The sequence below is a fragment of the Psammomys obesus genome, unplaced genomic scaffold, assembly GCF_907164565.1.
Source record: "Psammomys obesus unplaced genomic scaffold, mPsaObe1.curated_primary_1811, whole genome shotgun sequence".
Classification (NCBI taxonomy): Eukaryota; Metazoa; Chordata; class Mammalia; order Rodentia; family Muridae; genus Psammomys; species Psammomys obesus.
In genome coordinates, this window is record NW_026590062.1 from 18,051,721 (window position 1) to 18,077,683 (window position 25,963).

The 25,963-nt window shown below is 42.8% G+C and overlaps 1 protein-coding gene across 2 annotated transcripts in view; it reads left to right on the forward strand.

Moving 5' to 3' along the window:
* Nucleotides 1-25,963, forward strand: part of Tpst1 (tyrosylprotein sulfotransferase 1) — a 61,222-nt gene that overhangs the window by 21,159 nt on the left and 14,100 nt on the right. For both annotated transcript variants that reach the window (XM_055606468.1, XM_055606469.1), the window contains exons 2-3: nt 1,737-2,682; nt 15,884-16,082. In XM_055606468.1, the coding sequence (XP_055462443.1) occupies nt 1,838-2,682; nt 15,884-16,082 (1,044 nt within the window). In that variant the 5' untranslated portion in view covers nt 1,737-1,837. The remainder of the gene's footprint in view (nt 1-1,736; nt 2,683-15,883; nt 16,083-25,963) is intronic.

The following is a 25,963-nucleotide window of genomic DNA, read 5'->3' on the forward strand; positions in this document are numbered from 1 at the left end:
CCCTTTTCCTTTTCCCCTTCCCCTGTCCTTCTTTAATTTTTTCAGGCAGAGTATCACACTAGTCCTGCCTGACCTAGAGATCAGTATATGCAGCTCAGGCTTGCACCAAACTCACAGTATTCTCTGGGCTTGATATTTCTGAGTACTGGGATTATAAATCTGAGCCATACAAGCTTTGCCTGGATGGTTCCTCACTCATTTGTGCCTGAGTTGTCCAGCCAGTATTGCAGTTTCAGCCTGACAGAGTTGCTCACCTTCTTGTTCAGCTTGACAGTGCGCCTGGGCATGCACTTTGTTCGCCACCTCAAATTCAGGAGGCTCCCCTCCACTTCAGAGCAAAAGCTGCCAGTGCTGTCCTGCTGCCTGTGCCACCTACTGAGTTGGAAGACGGCAGAATTACAGACTGCTGTTCCGACCAGCTTTTACAGCTTTCAAGTGTGACTGTTCTTAGGTTGTTTCATTCCTTATTTCTGGAGCACTGAAAGGCTCACTTATTAATCAAGCTTTATCATTGGTTTGGGGATGAGATGGGAAGGGCTTGGCTACCTTGTCAGTAGGCCAGAGCTGGAAGTCCTGACTCAGAATATATCCCTTTAAAAAAAAAAAAAAAGATTGATTTATTTAGTGTTGTTTTATGTGTATGGGTGTTTTGTCTGCCTATATGCATATATACCATTTGGGTACCTTGCACCCATGGAAGCTGGAAGAAGGCATCAGATCCCCTGGAACTGGAGTTACAGATGATTATTAGCCAGCATGTGGGTGCTGGGAATCGGACTCAGGTATTCTGCAAGAGCAACAAGCACTGAGTCATTTCCCCAGCTCCTCAGAATTGTATTCTTTCTCTAGTATATCCAATCATTTCTCCACACAGACTTTTTTACTGTTTTAGTAAACACCCTGTCTGGGAAACAGAGCCAGTAGGATATGTTTAGGACACACACACACACACACACACACACACACACACACACACACGCACAGGGTAGGAGGAGATGGGACAGCTAGGAGATTGGTTTTAAGGAACTGGCTAGTGGTGATTGGGCTGCAAGTTGAAATTCATAGGAGAGTGTAACACACTTAGGCACATATGAGTTGTGCTGTGGACTCTGGCGTAGGTAATTTGTCTTACAAAATTTGGAGCTAGTGATGGGGCAGAGAAACAATTTGAATACAGTGATCAACATTGGATTGGACTCCCAACATTTAATACATGCTGTAATGTATTAAATATTTTGCTAAAGTTGCTATTAAAAATCATTTGTTTTTCCATTTTGAACCAGGTGCATAGCTTCAGATTTTTGTTAAATCAAAAAAAGCTGTTTCTGATTATAAATCTGTTTTGTCTGCTTGTTTGTTTGTTTGCTTGGGGGTGGGGCTCTTTTCTAGAGGTTGAGCCTAGGTCTTCATGCTAGGCAAGCACTCTGCCATTAAGCTGTGTTCCTGGCATCTTTTTATCATGAGACAAGATTTTGTGAAGTTGCCCAGGCTGGCCTCCAGTGTACTCTGTGATGTAGGCTGGTCCTAACACAGTCTACTTGCCTCTGCCTCCTGAGTAGCTGGATTACTCGCCTGCACCACTGTGTGTGACTGGGTCGTTTTTGCTCACATTTGTGGATATTAGGCTCCTAGGATAGTAAAGCATCCAGATTGCTTCATCTGCTCTCTGGCTAAAACCATTGATGACTGGTTTGTAAACAATCATAGTGTGATCATAATCTTTGTTTTTCTACCAGATGCTGACCATTTTTCTGAAGTAGAATCTCCATGGCCTGAACATTTCTTGACAATAATTTTGAGCAAAATATATGTTTAGTAGGAAGATAACCACATCAAGATGGTTGGGAAGCTGAAGCAGAACTTACTCTTGGCCTGTCTGGTGATCAGTTCTGTGACAGTGTTTTACCTCGGCCAGCATGCCATGGAGTGCCATCACCGGATAGAGGAACGGAGCCAGCCAGCCAGACTGGAGAACATCAAGTCGACTGTGCGAACTGGCCTGGACATCAAAGCCAACAAAACATTCACCTATCACAAGGATATGCCTTTAATATTTATCGGAGGTGTGCCTCGGAGTGGAACCACGCTCATGAGGGCCATGCTGGATGCACATCCCGACATCCGCTGTGGAGAGGAAACCAGGGTCATCCCTCGAATCCTCGCCCTGAAGCAGATGTGGTCCCGATCCAGTAAAGAGAAGATCCGCCTGGATGAGGCTGGTGTCACTGATGAAGTGCTGGACTCTGCCATGCAAGCCTTCCTTCTGGAGGTCATTGTTAAACATGGGGAGCCGGCACCTTACTTATGTAACAAAGATCCTTTTGCCCTGAAATCCTTGACTTACCTTGCTAGGTTATTCCCCAATGCCAAATTCCTCCTGATGGTCCGAGATGGCCGGGCATCAGTACACTCAATGATCTCTCGAAAAGTTACTATAGCTGGATTTGATCTGAACAGCTACCGGGACTGTCTGACCAAGTGGAATCGGGCCATAGAAACCATGTACAACCAGTGTATGGAGGTTGGTTATAAAAAATGTATGTTGGTTCACTATGAACAGCTCGTCTTACACCCTGAACGGTGGATGCGAACACTCTTAAAGTTCCTCCATATTCCATGGAACCACTCGGTTTTGCACCATGAAGAAATGATCGGGAAAGCTGGAGGAGTCTCTCTGTCAAAGTGAGTAAATGTAGTGTTTTCTTTCTTCTTTATTAACCCTGTGTTCAGCTGATAACAATATGGACACTTGCCTCTTATGGTGGCTCTTGCCAGCACTGGAGAAGCAGAGGCAAGCCTCTGTGGGTTCAAGGCCAACCAGGTCTATGAAGTGTTACCTGCCAGTCAGGGCCACACCCAGGGAGACCCTGCCTCAGAAAAAGAGAAGATACACACAGTGTATGTTTCTGTTTGTTTTTCATTGCTGGGGTTTCTTTTGTTTGTTCATTTTCTGTCTTTCCGTTTATGCGCACTGTTTATTCATATATGTATATAGTTATTTGTGTTTGTTTGATCAGTCCAAACCCAACTTATATGCAGCGAAAAGCCTTTTTTCACTGACCTTAGGCTTTAATGTCCATCATTCATATTCCGTGGCTTCTGATTTTTTAGGTACTTTTGCAGATAAGAATAATTGGCTTTTTTTTTTCCTTGTATCAGGAAGTACATCTACCATGTGTATACACACTTAGTAAATTTAGTTATTTTTTATTTAGTTATTTTTAGTTCATTATATTTATTCTGTTTAGTTATTAGCATTTAGTTATTTTTTTAAGTGTTCCTCCCTCCCTCTCTCCCTTCCTCCCTTCTTCCCTCTTTCTCTCTCTTTCTTTCTCTCTCATTTTCTTTCTTTTTTTTTAGACAGGCTCTCACATGTACCAGGCTAGCTTCAGGCTCATTTGTTAGCTGGGGATGGCTTTGAACTCTGCCTCTACCATCTGCTGTACCGACCAGGCCAAGTTTTATGCAGTGCTGGGGAGAGACCTCAGGGCTCCATGTGTGCTAGGCAAGTCCTTTACACACCAACAGGCTGAATTTAGAAAACGTTATTGGGATGCCAAGGGCATTGTTATCTCTTCTTACAGGGGAGAGCTTGGTAAGCCACAGAAAGATCAAAGCCAGAGTTAGAATCCAGAGCTTGCCCTTGGCTGGCTCTTGTGTTTTTGCAAGGGACCTCATGCCTTGCTTCTTTGGTCATGTGAAGGATACATTGTGTTTTTACAAAAGGCTCTAAACTTTGGGCATCTAGTTCATATAAGAAGTTTGTTAGATCCAGTATGCACGAGGCAGTGATTTTAGCATTTTGTGCATTGTCAGTGTCTGCTTCCTTTCTCCTGAACTAGCCATCCTGACACTGATAACCTATTTTATTCCTGTAGTGAGGCCATGCAATTGGAAGTTGCTATTACATTCAGGAAAGCAAATTGGTTATAACTAAATTTCACTTTTATTCACATATATTTTCTCTATTTAAACAGCTCCCTTAGATACCCCAACAACCATGTTCTTTGGGTGGGTTTTTCATTTCTGAATGCTCCTCTTTCTCCTTTAATCATGCTCAAGCCTGTATTAATTTTTGATTTGTTTTTCTAGACAGGGCTTCTCTGTGTAGCCCTAGCCATTCTGGAACTCACTCTGTAGACCAGACTGGCCTTAAACTCCCTGTGCTTCTGAGTCTGCCTCCTGAGTGCTGGGATTAAAGGTGTGCACCACCATCGCCCAGCATATTAAAGTATTTTTAATAAAACCCTAACTCGGCTTCATTAGGGAGAAAAAGAAAAGCCATGTGCTCTCCTTTTGGGCCAGCTTGCTTCGACTAGGATACCTTCTGGATTTTTTTTTTTTCCCCAGCGTTTATAACTTGTGGATGGGTGGTTCAGCTGTAGACTCTTCTGTCAGGGTCTGTAATTTTAAATACTAATTTTTCATGTAGATAACCTTGAAGGAACAGCTGTGTGCTTATACCTACCCACTTTATACGTGTGTAATTAATTCTCATCTAGGTTATTTTCCTGATTCTAAGGAAGTTACAGCTCTACTTACCATCATTAGTCTGTTGCCCTTTCCAGATAATAGACACAGTGGTTTTTAAAATGTTTTTAAGGCAAGGTCTCAGTAGCTCACTGACCTTAAACTAAACTCCCCGGATAGCTGCGGATGATCATGAATTCCTGATGTTTCTGTGCTGAGATTACAGGTGTGTACCACCCTGTGTCCTGGGTAGATTCTCTGAGCATACAGTATGAACATTAATTATATAGCACATAAATTGTATTAGGTGTTGTACATGAGAGGATGTGAATATGTTCTGTGGAAATACTGTGTCATTTTATATTTGGGTCTTTAGTTCGAACAGATTTTGTTACCTGAGGAGGGTCCAGAAAGCACTTCTTCCTAAGAGCGAAGGCCACTGTATTTCATTCCTTATGTGTATGTGTTGGCTTAGAGACTCCAGTGCTAGTCATCTGTTGGTAGAAGAACCCAATTAGACCCTTAGATTCCTGAGGTAGCGATTAAAGAGGTAATTCTTCAGGCAATTGTGGTACCATTCAGTTAGAGGGCATTTGGTGCATGTAGTTGCTATACTGGGTTTGTTGTTGCTGTTTATTTTTTTATATATGTAAGATTTTCTATTTGTGTGTATGTGCATGTGTGCATGAATAAAGGTGCCAGTGAAGGCCAGAGAGGGCTTCAGATCTCCTAGAGCTGGAGTTATAGGGGTTGTGAGCTGTAGGCAGAGTGCAGCATGGCATGGGGACTGAGAACGGAACTCAGATCCTTTGCAATGTGAATCAGCTTTCTTAGCCACTGAGCTGTTTCTCCAGCCCCACATGCAGGGTCCTTTCACTGTCCTAACAATGCTCTGTCCTCATCCTTTCATTCCCATAGCACTGGCCCCTGCTTTTTTTTTTTTTAATTTTTTAACATTAGCCAATGTTTTGCTTTTTCTACACTGCCAGAGACTTGGAACCATAAGTACATCTTCAGATTGGCATGCTCTGCTTAATAATATGCATATACATTTTCTCCTCTGCATGGTTTAATAGCTTATTTTTAAAGTGTTGGATAATATCCTGTTGTCTGTATGTACCACCATTTTATTTATTCGTATGCTGAAGAGCTTCTGGGATGTTTCTGGGACTTGGCAATTATGAATAAAGCAGATTTTTGTGTGGATATAAGTTTTCATCTCATTTGCATAAACACTAAGGAACATGGCTGTTTGATCATAAAAATATAGTCAGTTTTGTTAGAAACTGCTAAACTGTCTTCCAGGTAGCTGTACTGTTTTAGTTACCCACTGTGATGATTGATTTTGTCAAGCTGACACAGTGGAGAATCAGCTGGAAAGGGAAATTTTAATGAGAGGTTCTGTTTAGATGACATCAGTCTGTGGACATGGCTGAGGGATTTTCTTCGTGGGTGAACTGCGGTGGGAAGACCTGCTCTGAGTGTGAGCAGCCCCGTTTTATGAACCGGGGTCCTGGACTGAGTGAAGAGGAGAGTGTGGGTGAGCTGCACTAAATTGCTGCTTCCTGCCTCGGCTGTGGGTGTGATGTGACTGTTGTTGGAATCCTCCTGCCTTGGCTTCTTCATAGTGATGAACTGTGGCCTGGAAATTTGAGCCATCTTGGGCACATCTTATTACTGTTTAATTTTAAGAGCTTTATTTTAGGAAATAGTCCTTTATCATATATGGCTCATTCAAATATTGTCTGTTGATCTTGCCTTCTCAGTCTCTTGCTGGTATATTTTGTAGAGCAGAAGCTTTTAATTTTAGTTAAGTCCAGTTTTATTTTTCATGGTTGGTGCCTTTGATATAACAGCTAAAATACCCAAGGGTGACTGGACTTTCTGTCCCAAATTCTATGCTATTCTGAGCTTTATAGTGTGCAGGTTGCATCTGTGTTCTGCTTTGTTGACTTCTGTGAAGGGTGTAATGTCTCTGCTTTTTGTCATCATAATGAAATATCTGAGATAAGTTACTTTGTAAAGCAAACAGGTTTTGGAGGTGTCATGTCATAACCCTGACATTGGCTAATTTCTTAGTGGATAACAGTGGCAGAAGTATGTGGGAACAAACAAGTGATTTCTCTCTCCCTCCCTCTCTCTCTCCCTCTCTCTCTATCTCTGTATACTTACTGTTTCATTATGGAAGCTCATTCTTTTTTCCTTTCTTTTCTTTTTTAGATTTGTTTTCTTTTTGTGCAACACGAGTGCAATGGCAGTAGAGACCAGAAGAGGGTATCAGATTGTCTGTTGCTGGAGTAATGGGATTGTGAGCTGCCCAACTTGGGTGCTGTTAGCCAGGCGTAGGTCCTTCACAAGACCAGCAAGCACTCTTAATCTTTTGCAACGTACTCCTCTACTTATTAATCCTGTTTGTTTTTAAACCAGTACATAATACTTACCTTTCAAATTTTGATGAAGCTGGGCATGATTCCCAGAACTCAGGAGGCAGAGGCAGGTGGATCTCTATGAGTTAGAAGCAGCCTGGTCTACAGAATGAGTTCCAGGCAAACCAGTTGACACTCTGCTTAGTTGAGGTCCTGTCTCAAACAAAACAGAACCAAAACCAACCAACCAAACAAACAAACAAAAAAACCACCTACTAAAATTTGATCTGAGGTTTTTTTATTGTCCATGTAACTGCTTAGATAATTATTTAATATGGGATAGCTTTTAAATGTGTTTCTTTCTTTCTTTTTTTTTTTTTTTCTTTCCTTTATTTTTTAGACTCTCTGGGTAGCCCTGGCTGTCCTGGAACTCACTCTGCAGACCAGCTGGCCTCAAACTCAGAGATCCAATGACTCTGCCTTCCCAGTGCTGGGATTAAAGGCCTGCGCCACCAACCACCTGGCTTAAATGTTTCTTAAATTTATGTCAGTTTTGTTTTGTTATTTTTCTCATTGTATGCTTTTCTGCTTATTTGTGTGCCGGACATTGTGAACATGACTAATTTTGGTCTTGGATATTTTTGTACTTTCTGTAAATACTCTTTGAATATTAAGCTTTGTTCTGGAGTTCAATTAGGTTACTTGGCCAGTTTAAATGTTGAGAGTTTTGTGTTTATGATTTGTTTGGTGAGTCAGAGAACAGCTTACTTTATCCTTTTTATGAGTAAGGCCTTCCTGAACACTCTCTCCTAAATAGAGTTTTCCCACCTGCATGGTAGGAGCAGGCCCTGTGTTGTCTCCATGTAAGGGCTGGACCCAATTCCCTATGCATTGCTTTGGATGTTTCTTTCCTCTTATCACAATTCTAAAATCCCTGTGTTCACTTTTTCCTCTGTCATGAAAGCTCCTGACACTCTTTTTTTCTTGGAGTTTTTGCTCCATTTTTAACTTAGTGTCTACTGACCCAGCCTTCATGGCCAGCCATATAGTATGTAGTCCATACTGGCCTTGAACTCTGTATGTAGTTTTATCAGTTAGGATTTCTCTATAGAAACAGAACTAATAGAATGAATCTCTCGATATATACAAAAGGGGAATTATTGGAATAATTTACAGGCTGTAGTCTAGCTAATCTTAAAATGGCTGGCTGTGAATGGAAAGCCTAAGAATCCAGTAGTTGTTCAAGGCTGGATGTCTCAGCTGGGTTTCAGTAGATGCTGAGGTCTTCAGTATATTCTGGAGTCCCAAAGAAGTAGCTTCCAATGCCAGTGACAGAATGGATGTGCTGGCAAGGCGAGGGCAAGCAGGCAAAGAGTGAAGGCTTCCTTCTATACCCTTATATAGACTTCCAGCAGGAGGTGTGGCCCAGATTAAGGGCGTGTCTTCCCATCTCAAGATCCTGTGTCTTCCTGCCTCAGAGTCCAAACTAGAAGTGGATTCACTCACTTCAGACCAAGCAAAAGATTTCTTACAGGTGTGTCCTCTATTCCTGGATTCTACTTCACTCCAGATGCAGTCAAGTATGGTCTTTAGTTTCTGATCTTCCTACTTCTGTTTCGACTGTAGGGATTTCTGGCCTGTACCACCAGTCCCATTTCCTCTTCTTCCTATAATTTGTTAATACATTCTGGGTTTGTAGCGGTAACGTTCCTATTCTGAGTGCTCAGTCTTCTGTTCTTTCTCTGTGTAACTCAATTATGTCACTTTTCAATATGTATTCCTGGTATATAGAGGCTGAAGAACACCTTAGACTGTTCTTCTCAGCCGTCTTGGATACTTAATCACAGCTCTGGACCCTATGCCAGTGTCACAGCTACTGCAGTTTCATTTGGAATCCAATATCATTTGTCACATTATTTTCATCCTTTTCTCTTAGCTTCACAACATTGTAAATTTGCATAAAGTACTTGGTATGCTTTGTTGGGGGCTGAAATGGTAGTTGAGTGGTTAAAGAACACTTTCTGTTCTTGCAGAGAATGCAAGTTCAGTTCCCAGCACCACACTGAGTGACTCATAACTTTGTATAACTCTAGTTTCAGGGGCTTTGATGCCCTCTTCTGCCTCCACTGACAGCTGCAGTATGTAGTGCATATACATACATCCAGGTACACACATACAGTAACATAAGTAAATATCTATAAATCTTCAAACTAAGGAAAACGAAGCTGGAAAGATGGCTCATCACTTAAAAGCACGAGCTGCTCTTGCAGAGGACCAGTGTTCAGTTCCCAACGCTCTCAGGATACCTTACAACAGTATGTAATTCCAATTCCTGGGGCATCCAAAGCCCTCTTCCAGCCTCTGTGCACATCAGGCACACACATGGTACACATATATGCATACAGGCAAAACACTCATATACATAAAATAAAATTAATCAATCTTCAAAACTAATGACCTGCGCTTGAGTTTGATACTGGGACCCATAGGGTAGAAGAGAACATGCATCCTCTGATCTCCATATGTGCAACACACATACCCCACACCCCAGACATATGTACTACACACACACACACACACACACACACACACACACACACACACGGATATATACCCCCACACCCCACACATATACACTGCATACACACACATTAAATAAGCAAATAATAATTAAAAATAAAATATCTTGCTGAGCCTCAGCACTCGGGGAGGCAGAGGCAGGTGGATCTCTGTGAGTTGAAGTCCAGGACAGCCAAGGCTACGCAGAGAAACCCTTTCTTGAAAAACCAAAAACCAAAAACAAAAAAACTTGCTGTTTTAGGGTGACATCGGGGAAAAAAATGGTGGAGGAAAGAACTGTGGAATTCTCTTTTTCCACAAGAGCAACATGTACACAACCCACATAAAAATAACCACACCTATAAGAAATCTAGAAATTAGTCATAAGCTTTAAACATCTGGGTTGCTGAAGAGATGTCTGAGCAGTTAAGAGCACTTGCTGTCCTTGCAGAGGACTTGGGTTTGGTCCCAGCACTCTAAGCCTCTGATAAGGGTCTGTAACTCCCATTGCAGAGAATCCAACAAACACTCTCTTCTGGCTGCAGCAGGCACAGGCATACATGCTGGCAGAAATGCTCATGCTTGTAAAATAAAACTCTATTAAAAACATTTTGGGGAGTGCTTATTCATAAAATGTCTGAAATTCAGCGAGAAGGGTGATATTGATGGCGTTTCATTTATCCCAGCTCTGTTCTTCATTCTCCATATCAGGCGGATTGAATTGACAGCCTAGGTTATTGGTACTGTTTTTTTTTTTTTTTTTCTTTTCTTTTGTGGTAGTTCCCTGGAAAGCCAGTTTTAGAGCCTCTTCATTCCTCCTGACCCAGAACTGGTTCATCACAGAAGCTGCTGAGAATGTGAAGGCCTGTTTCCACCAAGAACATTTACAGAGGTTTTGTCATGCTGCCTGAGGCAGTATATAGCAGTGTGGACAGACACCAGAAACCCTGACACGGACAAGGACTCTGGCATGTTTCCGCAAGTGCAGATGGTCTTGGTCCTGGACATGTATGCATGCCTGGGGAAGACTTTTACCTGCCCCAAGGCTGGCTGCACAGAGGCAGGACACAAAGGCAGAGGTATAACCCACTGGCTGAACACTGTGCCCCAGATAACACAGAGCTCTTGTGGACTTAGGCATATAAGAAACTGTCTAGCTGTCAGCTAACCCCCAGGCTGAGAAACAGACTTCGGGCCACACACATCAAAAAAGAAAGACAGACTTTATAGAGTCAGTTTAGAAGAAAACAACTACTGCAAACTGTATGTGTGTTCCTGAGTGTGGGGTTCACCTATGTGTGATGCCCGTGTGTGTGTGTGTGTGTGTGTGTGTGTGTGTGTGTGTGTGTGTGTGTGAAAGTGGAGGCTAGAAGTCAACCTTCAGTATTGTTTCTCAAGTGCTGTTCACCATGATTATTTTGAGACAGGCTTTCCTATTGGTCTGGAGTTCGCTGATTAAGATAAGCTGTCTGGCTGCTGAGCCCTAGGAATCTGCCCGGCTCCTCCTCAACAGCTCTAGGATTAGCGTAAGCGTGTGCATTTTTACAGAAGTTCTGAGAGGCAAACTCAGATCTTTAGACTTGCAAGGCAAAAGTTCACGGATGGAGCCATCTCCCAGGCCCTGAATAATTTATTTTTTTAATTAAAAACAAGCCAGAGGTAGGTAGATCTCTGTGATTTCAAGGCTAGCCTATTCTACATACTGAGTTCTAGAACTGTCAGGGTTACATGGAGAAACACTGTCTCTAATAACAACAAAACAAAACGCAAATGAAAAAACCCAAAAACATAGACCTAAATTGAGTTATGAGTCAGTTTGCTACTGTGCTGGTTAGGTGATTTGTTTGTTTGCTTTGTTTTTTGTTTTTGTCAACTTAACACAAGCCTGGGTCATTTGGGAAAGAGAGAACTTCAATTAAATGCCTCGGAAGGACTCTACAGAGATGACTTAACGGTTAGCAGCATTTACTGCTCTTGTAGAGCACCTGGGTTCAGTTCCTATCACCCACGTGGTTAGTTATAACAGTGTGATGTCCACAGAATGCATGTGGTGCACATACACACATGTAGACAAAACAGTCACACACAAATGAAAATGAAACAGTCTTAAAACAAAGAGAAAACCTTCCCTGTGCAAATGCTCCTTAGTGGTGTAAAAAAGCAAGCAGAACAAGCCCTGGAGAATGCATTGCAGTGAACAGCAGCCTTCCTCTATGTTCTGCCCTGTTTGGTTCTTTTCCCTGACTTCACTCAGTGATGGGCTGTGATTGGAATGTGTAAGCCAAAGAATTTTTTTCCTCCCCAAGTTACTTTTGGTCATGTGTATTATCACAGCAACAGAAAATAAAACCCAAGACAGTTGACCTTGAATTTTAGTGTTTAAGTTCGTGGCCCCTTGTGTTGCTCTTGAAGTCCACAACAGGCTCAGTATAATTGTAAGCAGCGTTTAACCAAGCTGGTTGTTACTTCCTGTTGAAGGGCCAGAGCAGAATGTGTTAGTGAGGGAACATTGGAGAACGGGGGTGCAGTGTTTTTACAACCACATTAGGCCATTAAAAAAGATGAAATCAGATCTGTTGTTTGCGAAGAATGCAGGGCTGGCTGGCCACACAGTGAGACGTTGCCCCACAGAGAAAATAGGACAACCAGGGATGGACTGCACCAGAGCTGCTTTATCCCTACATGGAAGCATAAAGGCTGAGGCACGACCAGCATGTGGGGGAGCCGAAAGGGTGACCAAAGGGAGGCCTTTTCTCCACTTACTCATGTGTTAACTGTTACTCTAAACCAAGAAATGCTCATTGTATCTGGGGAAAAAAACAAAACAAAACAAAAAACAATAGAAACAGATTGTCCAGTTTTTTTTTTTAATTCAGTAAATGCGAAATAATCAGATTTAAAATATTTAAAGTGGTCATGAAAATAAATTGTTTATTAATTTCATTCTCCAGATAATCAGATTTTACAAGATGGATATCGAGCTTGAACAGGTTGATTAGCATCAAGGAAATTAAAGATGGTGAAGAGATCACAACTGGATTATTTTCAACCATTAGAGAACAGATAGTGTAATGTTATATAAATCATTTTTGGTCATAAGAGTGGGACATGCTACTGACACCTGTAACCCAGCACTTTGGAGGTGGGTCAGGAGTTAAAAGCCAGGGTCTGCTACATGGGTCAGGGTTTCTGCTGCTGCGATGAAACACCATGACCGAAAGCAAGTTGTGGGGGGAGGGTTTATTTTGCTTAAACTTCCAGATTGCTGTTCTTCATTGAAGGAAGTCAGGACAGGGACTCAAACAGGACAGGGACCTGGAGGTGTGCCACTTACTGGCTTTCTCCTTGTGGCTTGCTCAGCTGCCTTCTTATAGAACCTAGGACCACCAGACCAGGGGTGGCCCCACCGGCATTGGGCTGGGCCCTGCCCCATCAATCCCTAATTAAGAAAATGCCCTACAGCTGGATCTTAACAGAGACATTTTCTCTTTGAGAGGGTCCCTTCCTCTCAAATGACTTTAGTTTATGTCATGTTGACATAAAACCCAGCACAGAGACCAACTGGGCTACTTGAGAACATATCTAAAAAGCAAACAAAAAAACAGGGAAGAGGTGGGGAAAACATGGTTCAGCAATTATGAGTGAGTACTGCTTTTGCAGAGGACCCAAGTTTGACTCCCAGCCCCCGTGTTGAGCCATTCACAGCTGTCTGTAGTTCCAATTCCAGGGACCCATTGTGTGTGGTTTTAATGTCAGCTTGCCACAAGTTATACTCACCTGAGAGGGAGTCCCACCTGAAGAACTGTCCTCTTTGCCCTGACTGATGTGGGAAGGCCCACCCCCACTGTAGGCCGTACCTACTCATAGGAGCAAAGGTAAAGAAAGGCTTGTGGGGAGGGAGACTTGTGCTCACTAGGCCTGGGTGGATTTGCTCTGTTGTTGCTGAGTCCTTAGCTGGTAGCAGAACCAGGGTTTCCAAGCTTCATGGAATAGAACCGTGGCTCTCCAGGAAGCATCAAAGCTTCTGGTACCAGATGGGGACTGCTGAGGCACCATTCTTGTAGACTGAGTGCTGTGTGGCCATCCCCCAGTGAGAGACAGCTACTGAGGCATTGGTCCTCAAGGACCAAATGAAGTACCTGGTTCTCAGCTTCTCGGGTGTGACTTGGTTGCTGTTACTATGTTAAAGCTTACTTAAATTCTAGTACACACACAAAACACACGTGTATGTGTTTGTGTGTCTCTGGTTTTGTTTCTCTAGAGAACTCTGACTAAAACGGTCTCCGACACTTCTGACCTCTGTGGTTACTTGCACTCATGTACACACAGTACACACACTACACATAATTAAAAATAAAAATAGGGCTGGAGAGATGCTTCACTAGGTAAGAACTCTTGCTGCTTTTTCAGAGGACCTGAGTTCAATTCCCGGTACCTAAGTGAACAACCAACCAAAACTTGAGTTCCAGAGGACCAACACTGTCTTCTGACTCCTCACACACAGCCACGCATGTGATAGACAAATATAGAAGCAGGAAAACACCCATACACATAGCATAAAAATAATGATTAAAGTTTTTAAAATCCTTTTAAAACCTGTCATCTTATGAAACTTTGATTTAATCGTAATTCTCAGTAGAAATTACCGGAAGGAAACTTCCAGATAAATTTTTTTTAATATCTGTCAGATGCTCAAGTCATAAACAATAGCAGTTAAAAGAATTCAACTGTATATCAAAGACTGTTAAGAGCAGCATGTGCTCTTAACTACTGAGCCATGTCTCCAATCCCATAACGCCTCAATTTCTGTAGTATTATACATTTAAAATGTTTGTTAGGATTTTTAAAATTATGTGCACTTATTTTTCATTTAGTGTGTGTGTGTGTGTGTGTGTGTGTGTACACATGATACTGTGCTTGTGTGTGGAGCTCAGAGGACAGCTTGTCAAAGTTGGTCTTCTTCTCCCATGTGGACTGTGGGGTGGAACTGAAGTCATCAGGCATGGTGGGAGGTAAGCGCCTTCACTGCTCAGCTTTCACTTGTCCTATGCATACATTTTAAAACTGTGGTTTACTGACTTCCATTCATTCCTCTTTGCAATGTCCTCTTCAACACTGATGCTTTAATTAGGAGGATTTGAGTTCCTGTAGTAGTTGCTGCGTCTCGTCATTCACCAATGGCTTGACAGAATGCCTGGCTGTGGTGTTTAGTCATTCAGGGTTTTGGCACTGACCCCATTTCTTGAGATGGAGTCGTAGTCATAGTGGGTGCTGAGAAGGAAAGAGAGGCTGGACCCTCAGAACTGCTGGGGTGCTGATTCACAGATGCCTTGCCTTGCCACGTTGGTCTGTGGGTTTCGAAGCACACCAGTGTGTCAAGCACCATGGTTTAAGGTCCCTGGGAGACAAAGGGTGCCAGAATGGTAACTGAAAGCCCTAGTACACTTCAGCAACACATGTTGGCTACTTTCTAAGACTGAGGAGACATGTTCCCTTCCGCTGTCCATCCTTTTAAACTATTATTTGCGTGAGTGCATGCGTGCGTGTTTGGGTGGGTGAGGACATGTCAGAGGACAACCTGTGCCAGTCAGTTCTCCCCTTTCACCATGTTGGTCCTGGAGATGGAACTCAGGTTGCTAGGGTTGGTGCAAGTACAAGGTAAGCCATGTCAATGGCCCATACTGTCGTTCTTTGTTCTTGAGACCCGGCCTCACTCTGTAGCCCTGGCTAGGCTTTGAAGTCAAAGAAACCCACCTTCTTCTGTCTCCCAAGTGTGCGAGAGGTTTGTGCCACCACACCTACCTCCCAAACCGTCTATACTAATGAGTTATTATGACAGCATCCATCCAACTTTTTAATAATTGGTTTATAATACAATGCAGACAATTACGATTTTAATTTCATTTTTTAATTTTTGTATGTGTGACTGTGTGTGGTGTGTGTGAGACAGAGAGACAGAGGAAGAGTTTGAGTGTGCACACTGCATCAGAGGACAGGTTTTGAGAATCAGTTGTTTTCTTCCATTGTTGGTTGGCAAGCTGTGCTTCAGGTGCTTTTCCCACTGAGCTATCTCGCCAGCTCAGACAATTAAAGAATTTAAAGGTAAGCTGGGCCTGGTGGGTCACGCCTGTGATCCCAGCACTCAAGAAGTAGAGGCGGGTGGATCTCTATGATTTTAAAGCCAGCCTGGCTTACAAAAGAGAGGCCAGCACAGCCAAGGCTACACAGAGAAACCCTGGCCCAAACAATAACAAGAATTTAAAGCAATCAGAGAATTTTCAATTGTTTAACTCTTCTCTTTTTTTTTTTAATTTTTTTTTTTATGAGAGTCTCATGTCAGACTGACCTCTAACTTGGTTTTGTAGACAGGGATAGCCTGGAACTCTAATCCACCCACTGCTTTTAGAGTGCTGGGATTCTGTGCATGCCACCATGTTTTTGTTTTGTCTAGATTTTAAATAAATAATTGTTCATGTTTTTGTTTTCAGAGTGGAAAGATCAACAGATCAAGTTATCAAGCCTGTCAATGTGGGGGCTCTATCAAAGTGGGTTGGGAAGATACCCCCAGATGTCTTACAAGACATGGCAGTGATTGCACCCATGCTTGCCAAACTTGGATATGACCCATATGCCAATCCCCCTAACTACGGAAAACCTGACCCCAAGATCCTTGAAAACACCAGAAGGGTAAGTGAGATTCAGTAACTACAAAACCTAGACATGGTAGATTTTTCTTGTTCTGTTTTTTGTTTTTTATGACCTGAAAATTATTTTAAATTACCATTGTTCTAACTTGTTGAATGCTTTATCATCAGAAGTCTATAATGTCAGCAAAACCCTTCTTCCCATGAGCTGTGGGAACAGTTTAGCCATTTGCTTTGCTCCGTTTGTGGGATTCGCACAAACAACTGAATTATTAGTGACCTTATTTCTGGTTTTTTTTTCCTCTCTCTCTCTCTCTCTCTCTCTCTCTCTCTCTTTAAGGGTAGGGATCACTTGGCTTCTAAGGTGGTGTTTAGATGAGGTATGATTTCTTAACCCCGAGGGCCAGCTGTTAGCTACCTGAGAAGAATGATTTCATATGCTAGTCCTCTGTGGAAAGTCATTAATACAGCTTGGGAGATGGCCCAGTCAGGAAAACTCGCTGCTCAGATATGAGGTCCTAGGTTCAATCCCCAGATCCCACGAGAAGCCGGGCACAATGTCTGCCTCTATACACGTGTGCACGTGCGCTTCCCCCAACACATATAAGCACACACATATAATAAAAATGAATGCAGTTTGGCACGGAGAGATGGCTCAGTGGCTTTGGGAACTGGCTGCACTTAGGACCTGGATTCAGTTCCCAACACCCACATGGCAGCTCGCAACTGTCTAACTCCAGTTCTAGGGGATCCGGTGCTCACAAAGAGCACTCTCTGCATGCGGTGCACTTACACACAAGCAAAACACCTATACAGTAAATAGATAGATAGATAGATAGATAGATAGATAGATAGATAGATAGATAGATAGATAAATAGGGTCGAAGCTTTACAAAATAGTGTGTTAAAACCTTAAATAACTAATCTGAATTACCTTGGTGGTTAAGTCTGTTCTCAAATCATCATTTTGCATTTCTGCTTGAAAGTGTTTTTATTGGTGAAGAGGAACATAAAATTTTCATAAACCAAGATACCTGAGTCAGTAGTAATTCAGGGTTCCCAGGACAGTAGATGCTACAGTCTCCTAAGTGCAGGTCAACTCGACTAGATTATTCTTGGCCTCCTTGGTAGTGGTAGCTGGGAAGAATGCTGTGGTTTGAACCCATGTGACTTGAGAATGTGTTTTATACACACTGTGGCTTTTGAAAAGGTCTCATAATGCATCCTGGGGAACGGGAGGGTTGAGAAAGATAATATTTTTGAGCCCTTTGTAGTAATGCATGCAACACTAATGTGCCTGGATTTTTGTTTGTTGTTTTACATTTAGTGTGTGTGCTGTGACACACGTGAAGGTCAGAGGGCAACTCTGGAGAGGGTTCTCTCCAGAGAGAACCCACTTTTCTGTGGGTTCCAGGAATCAAGCTCAGCCTGCCGGGTTGGCACTGCTAGCCATTTGAACCTGGAGAACTGTCTTGCTGACCTGTGCTTGATTTTTTGAATTTGAGTTTCATTGTCTGTCTTACCAGTAGTTAGCTGTATTTCAGCTCAAATCCTGTGCGTCTTCAGAACTTTACCTTTCTAGTTTTTTCTTTTGCCTGTGATCTCTCAGATGCTGGTAACATGGGGCAGTCATGAGCTACGTCATTGTCATATACTCCCAAAGAGATCTCTGTCAGAGTTGTGTGGCTGCAGAGAACAAAGGTGGCTAGAGAAATTTATTTATGGTGGGGAACGGGGAGGCAAGGGGTAGGAGAAAAATCACATTTTGACTGGGAGTGTAGAAATCTCTAGGCCTAAAAATGCTGGTTTTCATAGTATGTGTGGAGCTCAGAAATCATGATGTCTGAGTCAGCATATCTTGGGAGTGTGTTGCCCAATTCTAAATGAAAGTCATGTGTGTTGAGGTTGCTGTGACTCACACAGTGGACTAAAAGTGAGATGCTGACAAGTCCCGGGCCCTGTGCCCCAGCCTCTAGTCCCCAGATTGTGGCACACTGCTAGAAAGATTGCTTTCCAGGTCACATTCCCGCCTGTTTCTTTTTCATAGCTTCTTAACCTTTTTAGACTTAGCCACTTATTTGCGAATAGGACCACATATAGATCCCTCCCTACCTAAGAAATGTAAGAATATACTTACATTGAATTTCAGTGGATGCAGATCAGAGTCTCCTATTTTGTAGTGTTCTTGTCAAGCCCATCCACTTTTAAGGCTTTTATTATACAACCTGTTTGCTGACGACTGTGACCCTGTGCATGTTTTCTGGGTGTGCTTTTGTTGTGCTGAAGGTTCATTGTTCCTGACTGCTACTTGGGTGCGCCAAAGAACCTCAGATTCCATATACAGAATCACACTTACTGTCCACACTTACTGCTTGCTAGACAGAAGCCAGCTGGACTTGCTCCCTGAGGGAAGAAATCCAGACTAGGTAATAGGAATTCAGCTTCGACAAGCCTGCATGTGCATTCTTCGAGCCGGAGAGCAGATAGGAGTTGGGGCACCAGGTCAAGCCCAGTGCTGTTTAAAGGCCTGGTTGCTAAACTTGAAGAATTGGGGTCTTGGATGTAGCTCAGCAGTAGAGCACTTTGCTAGAATGTGTGTGGCCCTGGATCCAATCCCTTGCACTCCCAAAAAATAGTCAAATTGAACAGAACTGAAAAGAAGTTCCAGATGAGGTATGGTGATACAGGCTTGTAATTTCAGCATTCGGGGACCCTCATAGGCCACTTTGGTGTACCCTGGAGTTCCAGCCTGAACTTGAGAGTGAGATCCTGTCTCAAGAAGAGGTTTATGCAGGGAGCTGGCTCAGTGGTTAAGAGCACTTGCTGCTCTTGTCCAGGTACCCATAAGGAGGCCCCAGACCATCTGGAACTCCAGTTCATGGGGGTCTGATGACCTCTCTGCCTTCCTGAGCATCAGGTATACAGCTGAAACATCCAAAGACATAAAGAATTTAAAAAGAAAAGCTAAATCACAGTAATAATTGAAGAGGTTATGAATTTGAGAGGGGTGGAGGAGACATGGAAGGGACTGGAGTCGGGGAGGAAGGGTAGAATTACATAAATGCAGTACTCAAGTGTAAAATTCTCAAACACAAAAATGTGTTTCTTGTTTGATAAACAAGAGAGAAAAGAGGGAAGAGAAAGCAAAGCAGTTCCCATGGGAAACCTCCGTAGACCCTACCGAGCAAAGAAGTAGTAGAAGTGGGTGGGAAAGCAGGGGTCAGGCTGCAGAGCCGCAGTGGAAAGCAAGAGGGAACTTGCAGGGCATGAGGGAAGTTGGTTAACTGCCTGGACTGCAGTAGGGAGCTGCAGCAGGACCAGAGACCTGGAGAGAGCACCTGCTGCACAAGCCTGACAACCTGAGTTGGGTCAGTGGAGCCCACAGTGGAAGGAGAAAACCAACCACTGCAGAAGGTCGTTCTCTGACCTCGGTGTGCACACCAGTGCACGCCTGCACACATGTGTGTGCACACACAGGAACACACACACTTTAATAAATTATGGAAAGAAACTGCAGCCAGTGAAACCAGTCCTTGCTAGAAGGTACAGTTGCATTTTGAGGTGTCTGTGCCCAGCCAAAGCTGCCTCTGCTTGTGCCTGTCTCTGTGCAAGGCATTCTTTGTTGTCCGGCTGTTCACCCTCACATCACCTAGCACCACAGATCCCGTCTTGTCTAGGGGGCTGGAGAGATGGCTCAGTGGTTAGGGTGCTTGCTGCTCTTGCAGAGGACCTGCAGATAACACCTATACACACACACACGCACACACATGCACACACACACAAAACAAATCTTAAGTATTGTTTTGGGATAAAAACTAGATTTCTTAGACCAGCATTTACTTTTTTAAATATTTGGGGGTTTTGTCTTCTTTGGATCTTGGTTTTTAATCCGACTTTTCTGTGGTCAGAGAACACACGTACACACACACACTATGGTTTCAATCCTTTAAATATGTTTAAAATTGCTTTGTGGCCAGCATGTGGTCCCAGGTTCATGTGGCAAACTGTTCTGCAGTTGTGATATTCTGGTAATGTCATCATATTGTTCGGTCTCATAACTTTTAGTTGGTTTATCCATTTTGAGAAGAATGCTGTGGTTGTGGCCTTTCTCCTGTCATTACCAGTGTTGCTACACGCATTTTGAATTTTCATTGCTGAGAGGATAACCAGTTAGAGCTTGAAGAATTAGCTGTTACCATTATGCGGTAGCTAGCCTCCCACTGACATTTCTTCCTAGGAGTTGGCCTTGTCTGATAAGCAGAGCTGCATGCATGCTATGTTTTCCATAGCCTTTAACTCTTAATCTGCATCTTTATATTTAAAGTGATTGAGTGGCGCTGTTACGGTTAACGTAGTCTGACAGCCCCTTCATTTTTAACTCCCTACATGTGTCATAATTACTCTGATTGAGCCGAAGTCTGCCTCAAGTGTTTGTTTCTTATTTTTCAACTATCAATCTTTGTTCCTTTGTTTGCCTGGTTTCTTTTGGATTAGTCTAGTATCTTTTTAGTATTTTGTTTATCCACTGTGACAGTTGTCTCCTCATTTTAGTTGTTCTTTGTATGTGTCTATTATGGTTGCTCTAGAACAGGGGCTGCATTTTTTTTTTCTGTAAACAGACACTTATTAAATATTTTATCCATTGTGGACCACGTGTATCCTGTTTTTCTTGATACAAAATTTTTTTTTCTGACATCTCTTCTGTTTAGCCAGATGTCTGCCTTATTAGGGTAGGCTAGCTACTAATCCTCTTAGTTTGTTTTGTAAGCTAAAATGTCTTTCTTTGAGAGCTGTTAAATTAATTTGTTTAGTTTGTATGTGGAAAGGTGCATTAGCGCCACTTGCCTGGCTCTATGTGTGTGTATCTGAGTGTGTGTGTGTGTGGGGGGGGGAGTTGGGAGGTAGTGGAGGGTTGGGGGTGGGTAGGCCAAAGGCTGGCTTCAGATGTCTTCCTCACTCACTCTCCACATTATTCATTGAGCAGGGTCTCTCTATTGAGCCCAGGTCTCACAGATGCACCTGGGAGCTGGCTGCCTTCTTTCCACCACCCAGTCACTGGATTGCAGGGGAGCCACCACTCCCACCCAGCATTTTTGTGGGTTCTAAGCGTACAAACTTGGGTCCTCATTCTTTTATAACAGCGCTTTATCTCCTAAACCATCTCCTAGCCCCACTCTGGCTTTTTATTAGCTTGAAACTAAATGAACCTATCTTTTTAATTCACTGATCCTTTTTTTCTTATGAATCTAATTTACCACCCAGTGACATTTTCATTTCAAACAATGCGTTTTCCAGTTTTGAATTTCCATTTCTCTTCTGAAATCTTCCATCTCTTCATTATGTTCCTCTTTCTATGTTCTTCAGTATGTCCGTGACACTGGCCAGAAACATCTCTGTGTTGTTGCCTGAAGGGTGTTTTCCAAGCTCTCTGCTCAAGTGAAGCCTGGTTTATTGGCCTCCCTCAACAATAGTATGAAGTGGAGTTAGAGTTTATTATGAAAAAGAGCACTGATATAGACATGGAGATGCTCAGGGCAGATCAGTATAGGGTACACTTAAGTATGGGTTCCTTAGGAGATACTTGACTCATTGTCATTTTGTGTATGATTTTATATGTATAATTATGTGTATAATTTTGGAAGGTTCTGAATTTCTCTCTTCAAAGGAGTGCTAAGGAATTTAAATGAGACACTAGGGTGTTTCCTGATGAGCACTCCATAGGACTACAGTGAGAAGGGAAAATCCCAGATCACAAGTGTAAAGACATGATATGGTTTTACTGTAAACTAAGTAGTTGTTTGTGATATTCCAAGACAGTTTCATCTGGGAAAAGAGTAAAGCTATATTCAAGATCATATTTGCTCAGGTATTAAACATGGTTCCTTGCTGTGATAACATTCTTATTTGAAATATATTTCTCTGTATAAAAGGCCTACTGTCTCCATGTCAGCAATCTTCACAGCAGATGTTGTTCATTGTTTTGTTTTTTGCACATAGTTTTTCTGTATAGTCGTGGCTGTCCTGGAAGTCGCTCTGTAGACCAGGCTGGCCATGAACTCACAGATCGACCTGCCTCTGCATCTTGAGTGTGGGGATTAAAGGCATGTGCCACCAGTTTTGGAATTCTTGATTCTCAGCTAGTGAGAGGCTTCAGCCAGACTTCTGAGAGAGGGGCCTTTCCCTTTGTATGTCTGCTTTAAGTTTCTGTCTTTCTATCCCATGCCAGTGCTTCAGAGATAGCCTCTCCTTCAGGGTCTTCAACCACAGGCCTCCGGCTTCAATTGATCCTTGTTACAGCGTGGTCTGGTGCTTTGTATTCAGATGGTAGTTGAATCCATCTCCCCCCTCCCTCAGATTCTTACTGTTCTATGAGCTGACCGTCACATATACCAAAATGACCTTTGTGTAACCTCCTCCAAATTATTCCTTATTGGCTAAATAAAGTTGCCTACATACTTGGGCACTGCGGAAGAGAGGTAGCCGGAGTGAAGGTTCAAGGGCTTGGAGGACAGAGGCTCACAGGAAAGAAAAAGAAGAGAGGATCATCATGGGAGGAAGGGGAGAGACAGCAGGAGGTGGGGGCTGGGAGACAGACTGCCATGGGGTTAGCATAAAGGAGAACCATGTGGGCTGGGAAGTGTTACTTCCGAGGATTGGCATGGAGATAAGATAGATTATTTTGGATGCAAAGTAGCCCAGGTAGGAGTGATTAGAGCAAATAGCATGGGTTGTGGTACTGGGAGATGATGAGGTAGTTTAGGGGGTTTATATCTGCCTAGCCTCAGGTGAAATAAAGCTTTATTACAAATCTAACACGTGTCTGTGTCTTTTATTGATATGGTATCGGGTTAAAGGAATAATTATATGGATTAATAGTAGATATTAACCAATTTTCCACAACAGTCCTTCAGAATTATGGATTATATGTGTTTGCTTCTCTGCATGCCTTAGTTGCCATCCTGGACTTTCTGTGTGAAAGTAGAGTATGGGACTGGAGTGATGGCTCAGGTCATGGAGTTCCTGCCCCACAGCTGTGAGGACCTGAGTTCAGTCCCAAGTACCTACACAAAAAGTTTGGGCACAGTGGCACAAGCCAGTAATGGCAGTGCTACACAGATAGAGAACGGAGGATTCCTGGCCAGCTAGTTTAGCTTAGTCAGTGAGCAACGACCTCAGTGAGACAGTCTCAGAAAGTAAAGCGGAGAGCACTAGAGGAAAACACTCAGCATTGACCTCTGGTCTCTGTGTGTGTGTGCACATGTATGTGCACATGAACACACTCATGTGAACACGTATATACACACACACACACACACACACACACACACACACACATGAATAGGAAGTGTAATAAATAGTTGTGTTTTTTCCACCTTTATTCAGCTGGAATGATCATTCAGATCTTACAGTGAGCTTCTCTGGGCTTGAACATCAGCTTTTAATTATAGCTTTCCTCTTGGAGTTAAGTGAATTAAGGAAGATATTGACCTTTAAGCCCAGTTCCCACATCCGCACACATGTGCTGTCTAGATGAAGGACTGACTTCCCTGATTTGTGTCAGAAATTCCTCTGGGAGGTAGTTGGACCAAAGTTTGAATTATGTGTGTCACCTCTGGCAAGCCCTCCAGCCCTGCTCCTGTCACCCCTCATTCTGCAGAATCCCTCTGGGTGCAGCCGTCCTCACCAGGAGATTTATTTTTTACTCTTGGTGTCCTCCTACACTCCTTTTGTTGTTTGAGACTGTCTCACTATGTAGCACTGGCAGGCTTTGAACTTGCTACATAGACAAGCCTGGCCTAACTCACATGATCCACCTGCCTCTCCCTTATGCTGACACTGGGGAAAATGGGTTTAGGATAAGTGCTGGAGATATGGGCTCACCATGCTTCTGGTCTGGAACTTTTAGGTTTACTTAATCCTCCCACCTCAGCCTACAGAGTACTGGCACCCAGAGCATGCACTGCCGTGTACGCTTCCACTGTGGGGTGGTGGCTATTGTTTGGAATTGTTTTGGTCTCGTGTTTATTTTGTTTAGGTCTCATGTAGCCCAGGCTGGCTAAAACTCACTGTGTAGTTAGGATGACATTGAAATTCTGAGCCTCCTGCTTCCCAAGTCCTGGCTAGATACAGGCACGCTCCCTGGCTCCCATCAGCTCCTCTGAGGTTCTTTATTTGCTTGTTTTTAGATTTATTTATTTAATTCTATGTATATGAGTGTTCTTTCTGTGTGTGTGTGTGTGTGTGTGTGTGTGTGTGTGTGTGTGTGTGTGCGCGCGCGCGCCGCATGCATTCCTGGTACCGACATAAGTCAGAAGAAGGTATTGGATCCCCTAGAACTGGAGTGATAGGTAGTTGTGAGCTACCATCGGTGCTGAGAACCAAACCCAGGTCCTCTGCAAGAACAAAAAGTGCTCTTAACCACTGAGCCATCTCTTCAGCCCCTCCACTGTGTTCTAAAGGGATTAAAAGTGCTAGAAACCCCATTTGTCCACAGGGTTAGTATGAAAATCCCAAGACTACCTCAACAAATTGCTGTGTCAAGACCCAGTTCATCTTTAAAACTCAATCCTTCTCATCTCTTCTGACTCCAGTCTTGACCCTGTTCTTTATGAGTATGTCTGCTGGGAAATCCTTTGAGGGTCAGCTCTTTCCTGGGTCCTGTCTGCTTTAGAAAGCAGTTTGGTCTCCGTTTCTGCATACAGCAGGGAGCCTCTGTTGTGTGTGTAAGTTCCTGTAAGCCATTCCTGATCGTATTCTGCCTCTTTCACAAGTGTTAGTTAAGCCTCCGAGGGCCTGTGGCTCCAAGCTTTCTTTGCTTTCTCATCTGCCTTCTTTAGTATGATTAGTTTTTGAAAGCAAGGTGGGTAGTTATTTGTGATTTTATTTTATTTTATTTTATTTTATTATTTTATTATTTTATTTTATAGAAAAGAAGTTAGTTCACTTTATGTGAACTTTCAAAAATAGTTGTACCAATCCATGATGTCTAACTCTTAGAAGACCCAGCATCTGTGAAGGGGACCCTAGTAAACCAGTATAACTAGAAGTTGGTTTTTAAGACCCATGCTGTTGTTCATAGCTCAATGTAGAAGGCGACACCTTGGTTAAATGCGGGTCTGACTTTCAGTTCCTGAAATACTTTCTTCAATTACTTTTTCTTTAATTAAAAAAAAAAAAAAACCTTAGAAAAATTCCTAAAGATAACTTCATTTGTAGTTGGCTGTGGCATGTATGAGTCCTCACTGATTCTGAGAAACATTGCAAAAACCTAGATAGGTTTTAGTAATGTTTTTAAATTTCAAGGATCTTGGGGGGTGCGTGTTATCAAGGTAAAAAAGAAAGGGAGGGAGGGAGGAATTATCAGCAAACAAATAATACTGGCTGCAGCATTTTCATTTGTGATACTAAATGTTAGAAATGACAGGCATGGCAGTGATTTCTAATTGCACAATTACTTTTCTTACTGGCTTTTGAAAGTAGGGTGCATGTATCATGTCCCTGGTTTCATTTATTTTCAGTTTTTTGAGACAGGATCTGACTGTGCGGCCTGAATAGTATAGGAACTCTTTCCATAGCCCAGTCTCTGCCTGAGCTCACGACCCTGCTGTCTCCACCCTCTGAGTGCTGGAATTGCTAATGAGCCACACCATGCACAACCCACTGCCTCTTATAATTTGTATTTTTAGATTTTTTTTTTAAATTATGTGTCAGAGTGTTTTGCCTACATGTATGACTATGCACCACATGTATGCAGAGTTCAGAAATAATCAGATCACCTAGGATTGGAGTTTTCTGCAGGCACCTGGTTGTTATCCAACCCCAAGTGGTTAGCTCTAAACACATGTATGTACAAGCAACACTAAATGGACTTAGGTTTATACATACATACATACATACATACATACATACATACATACATACATA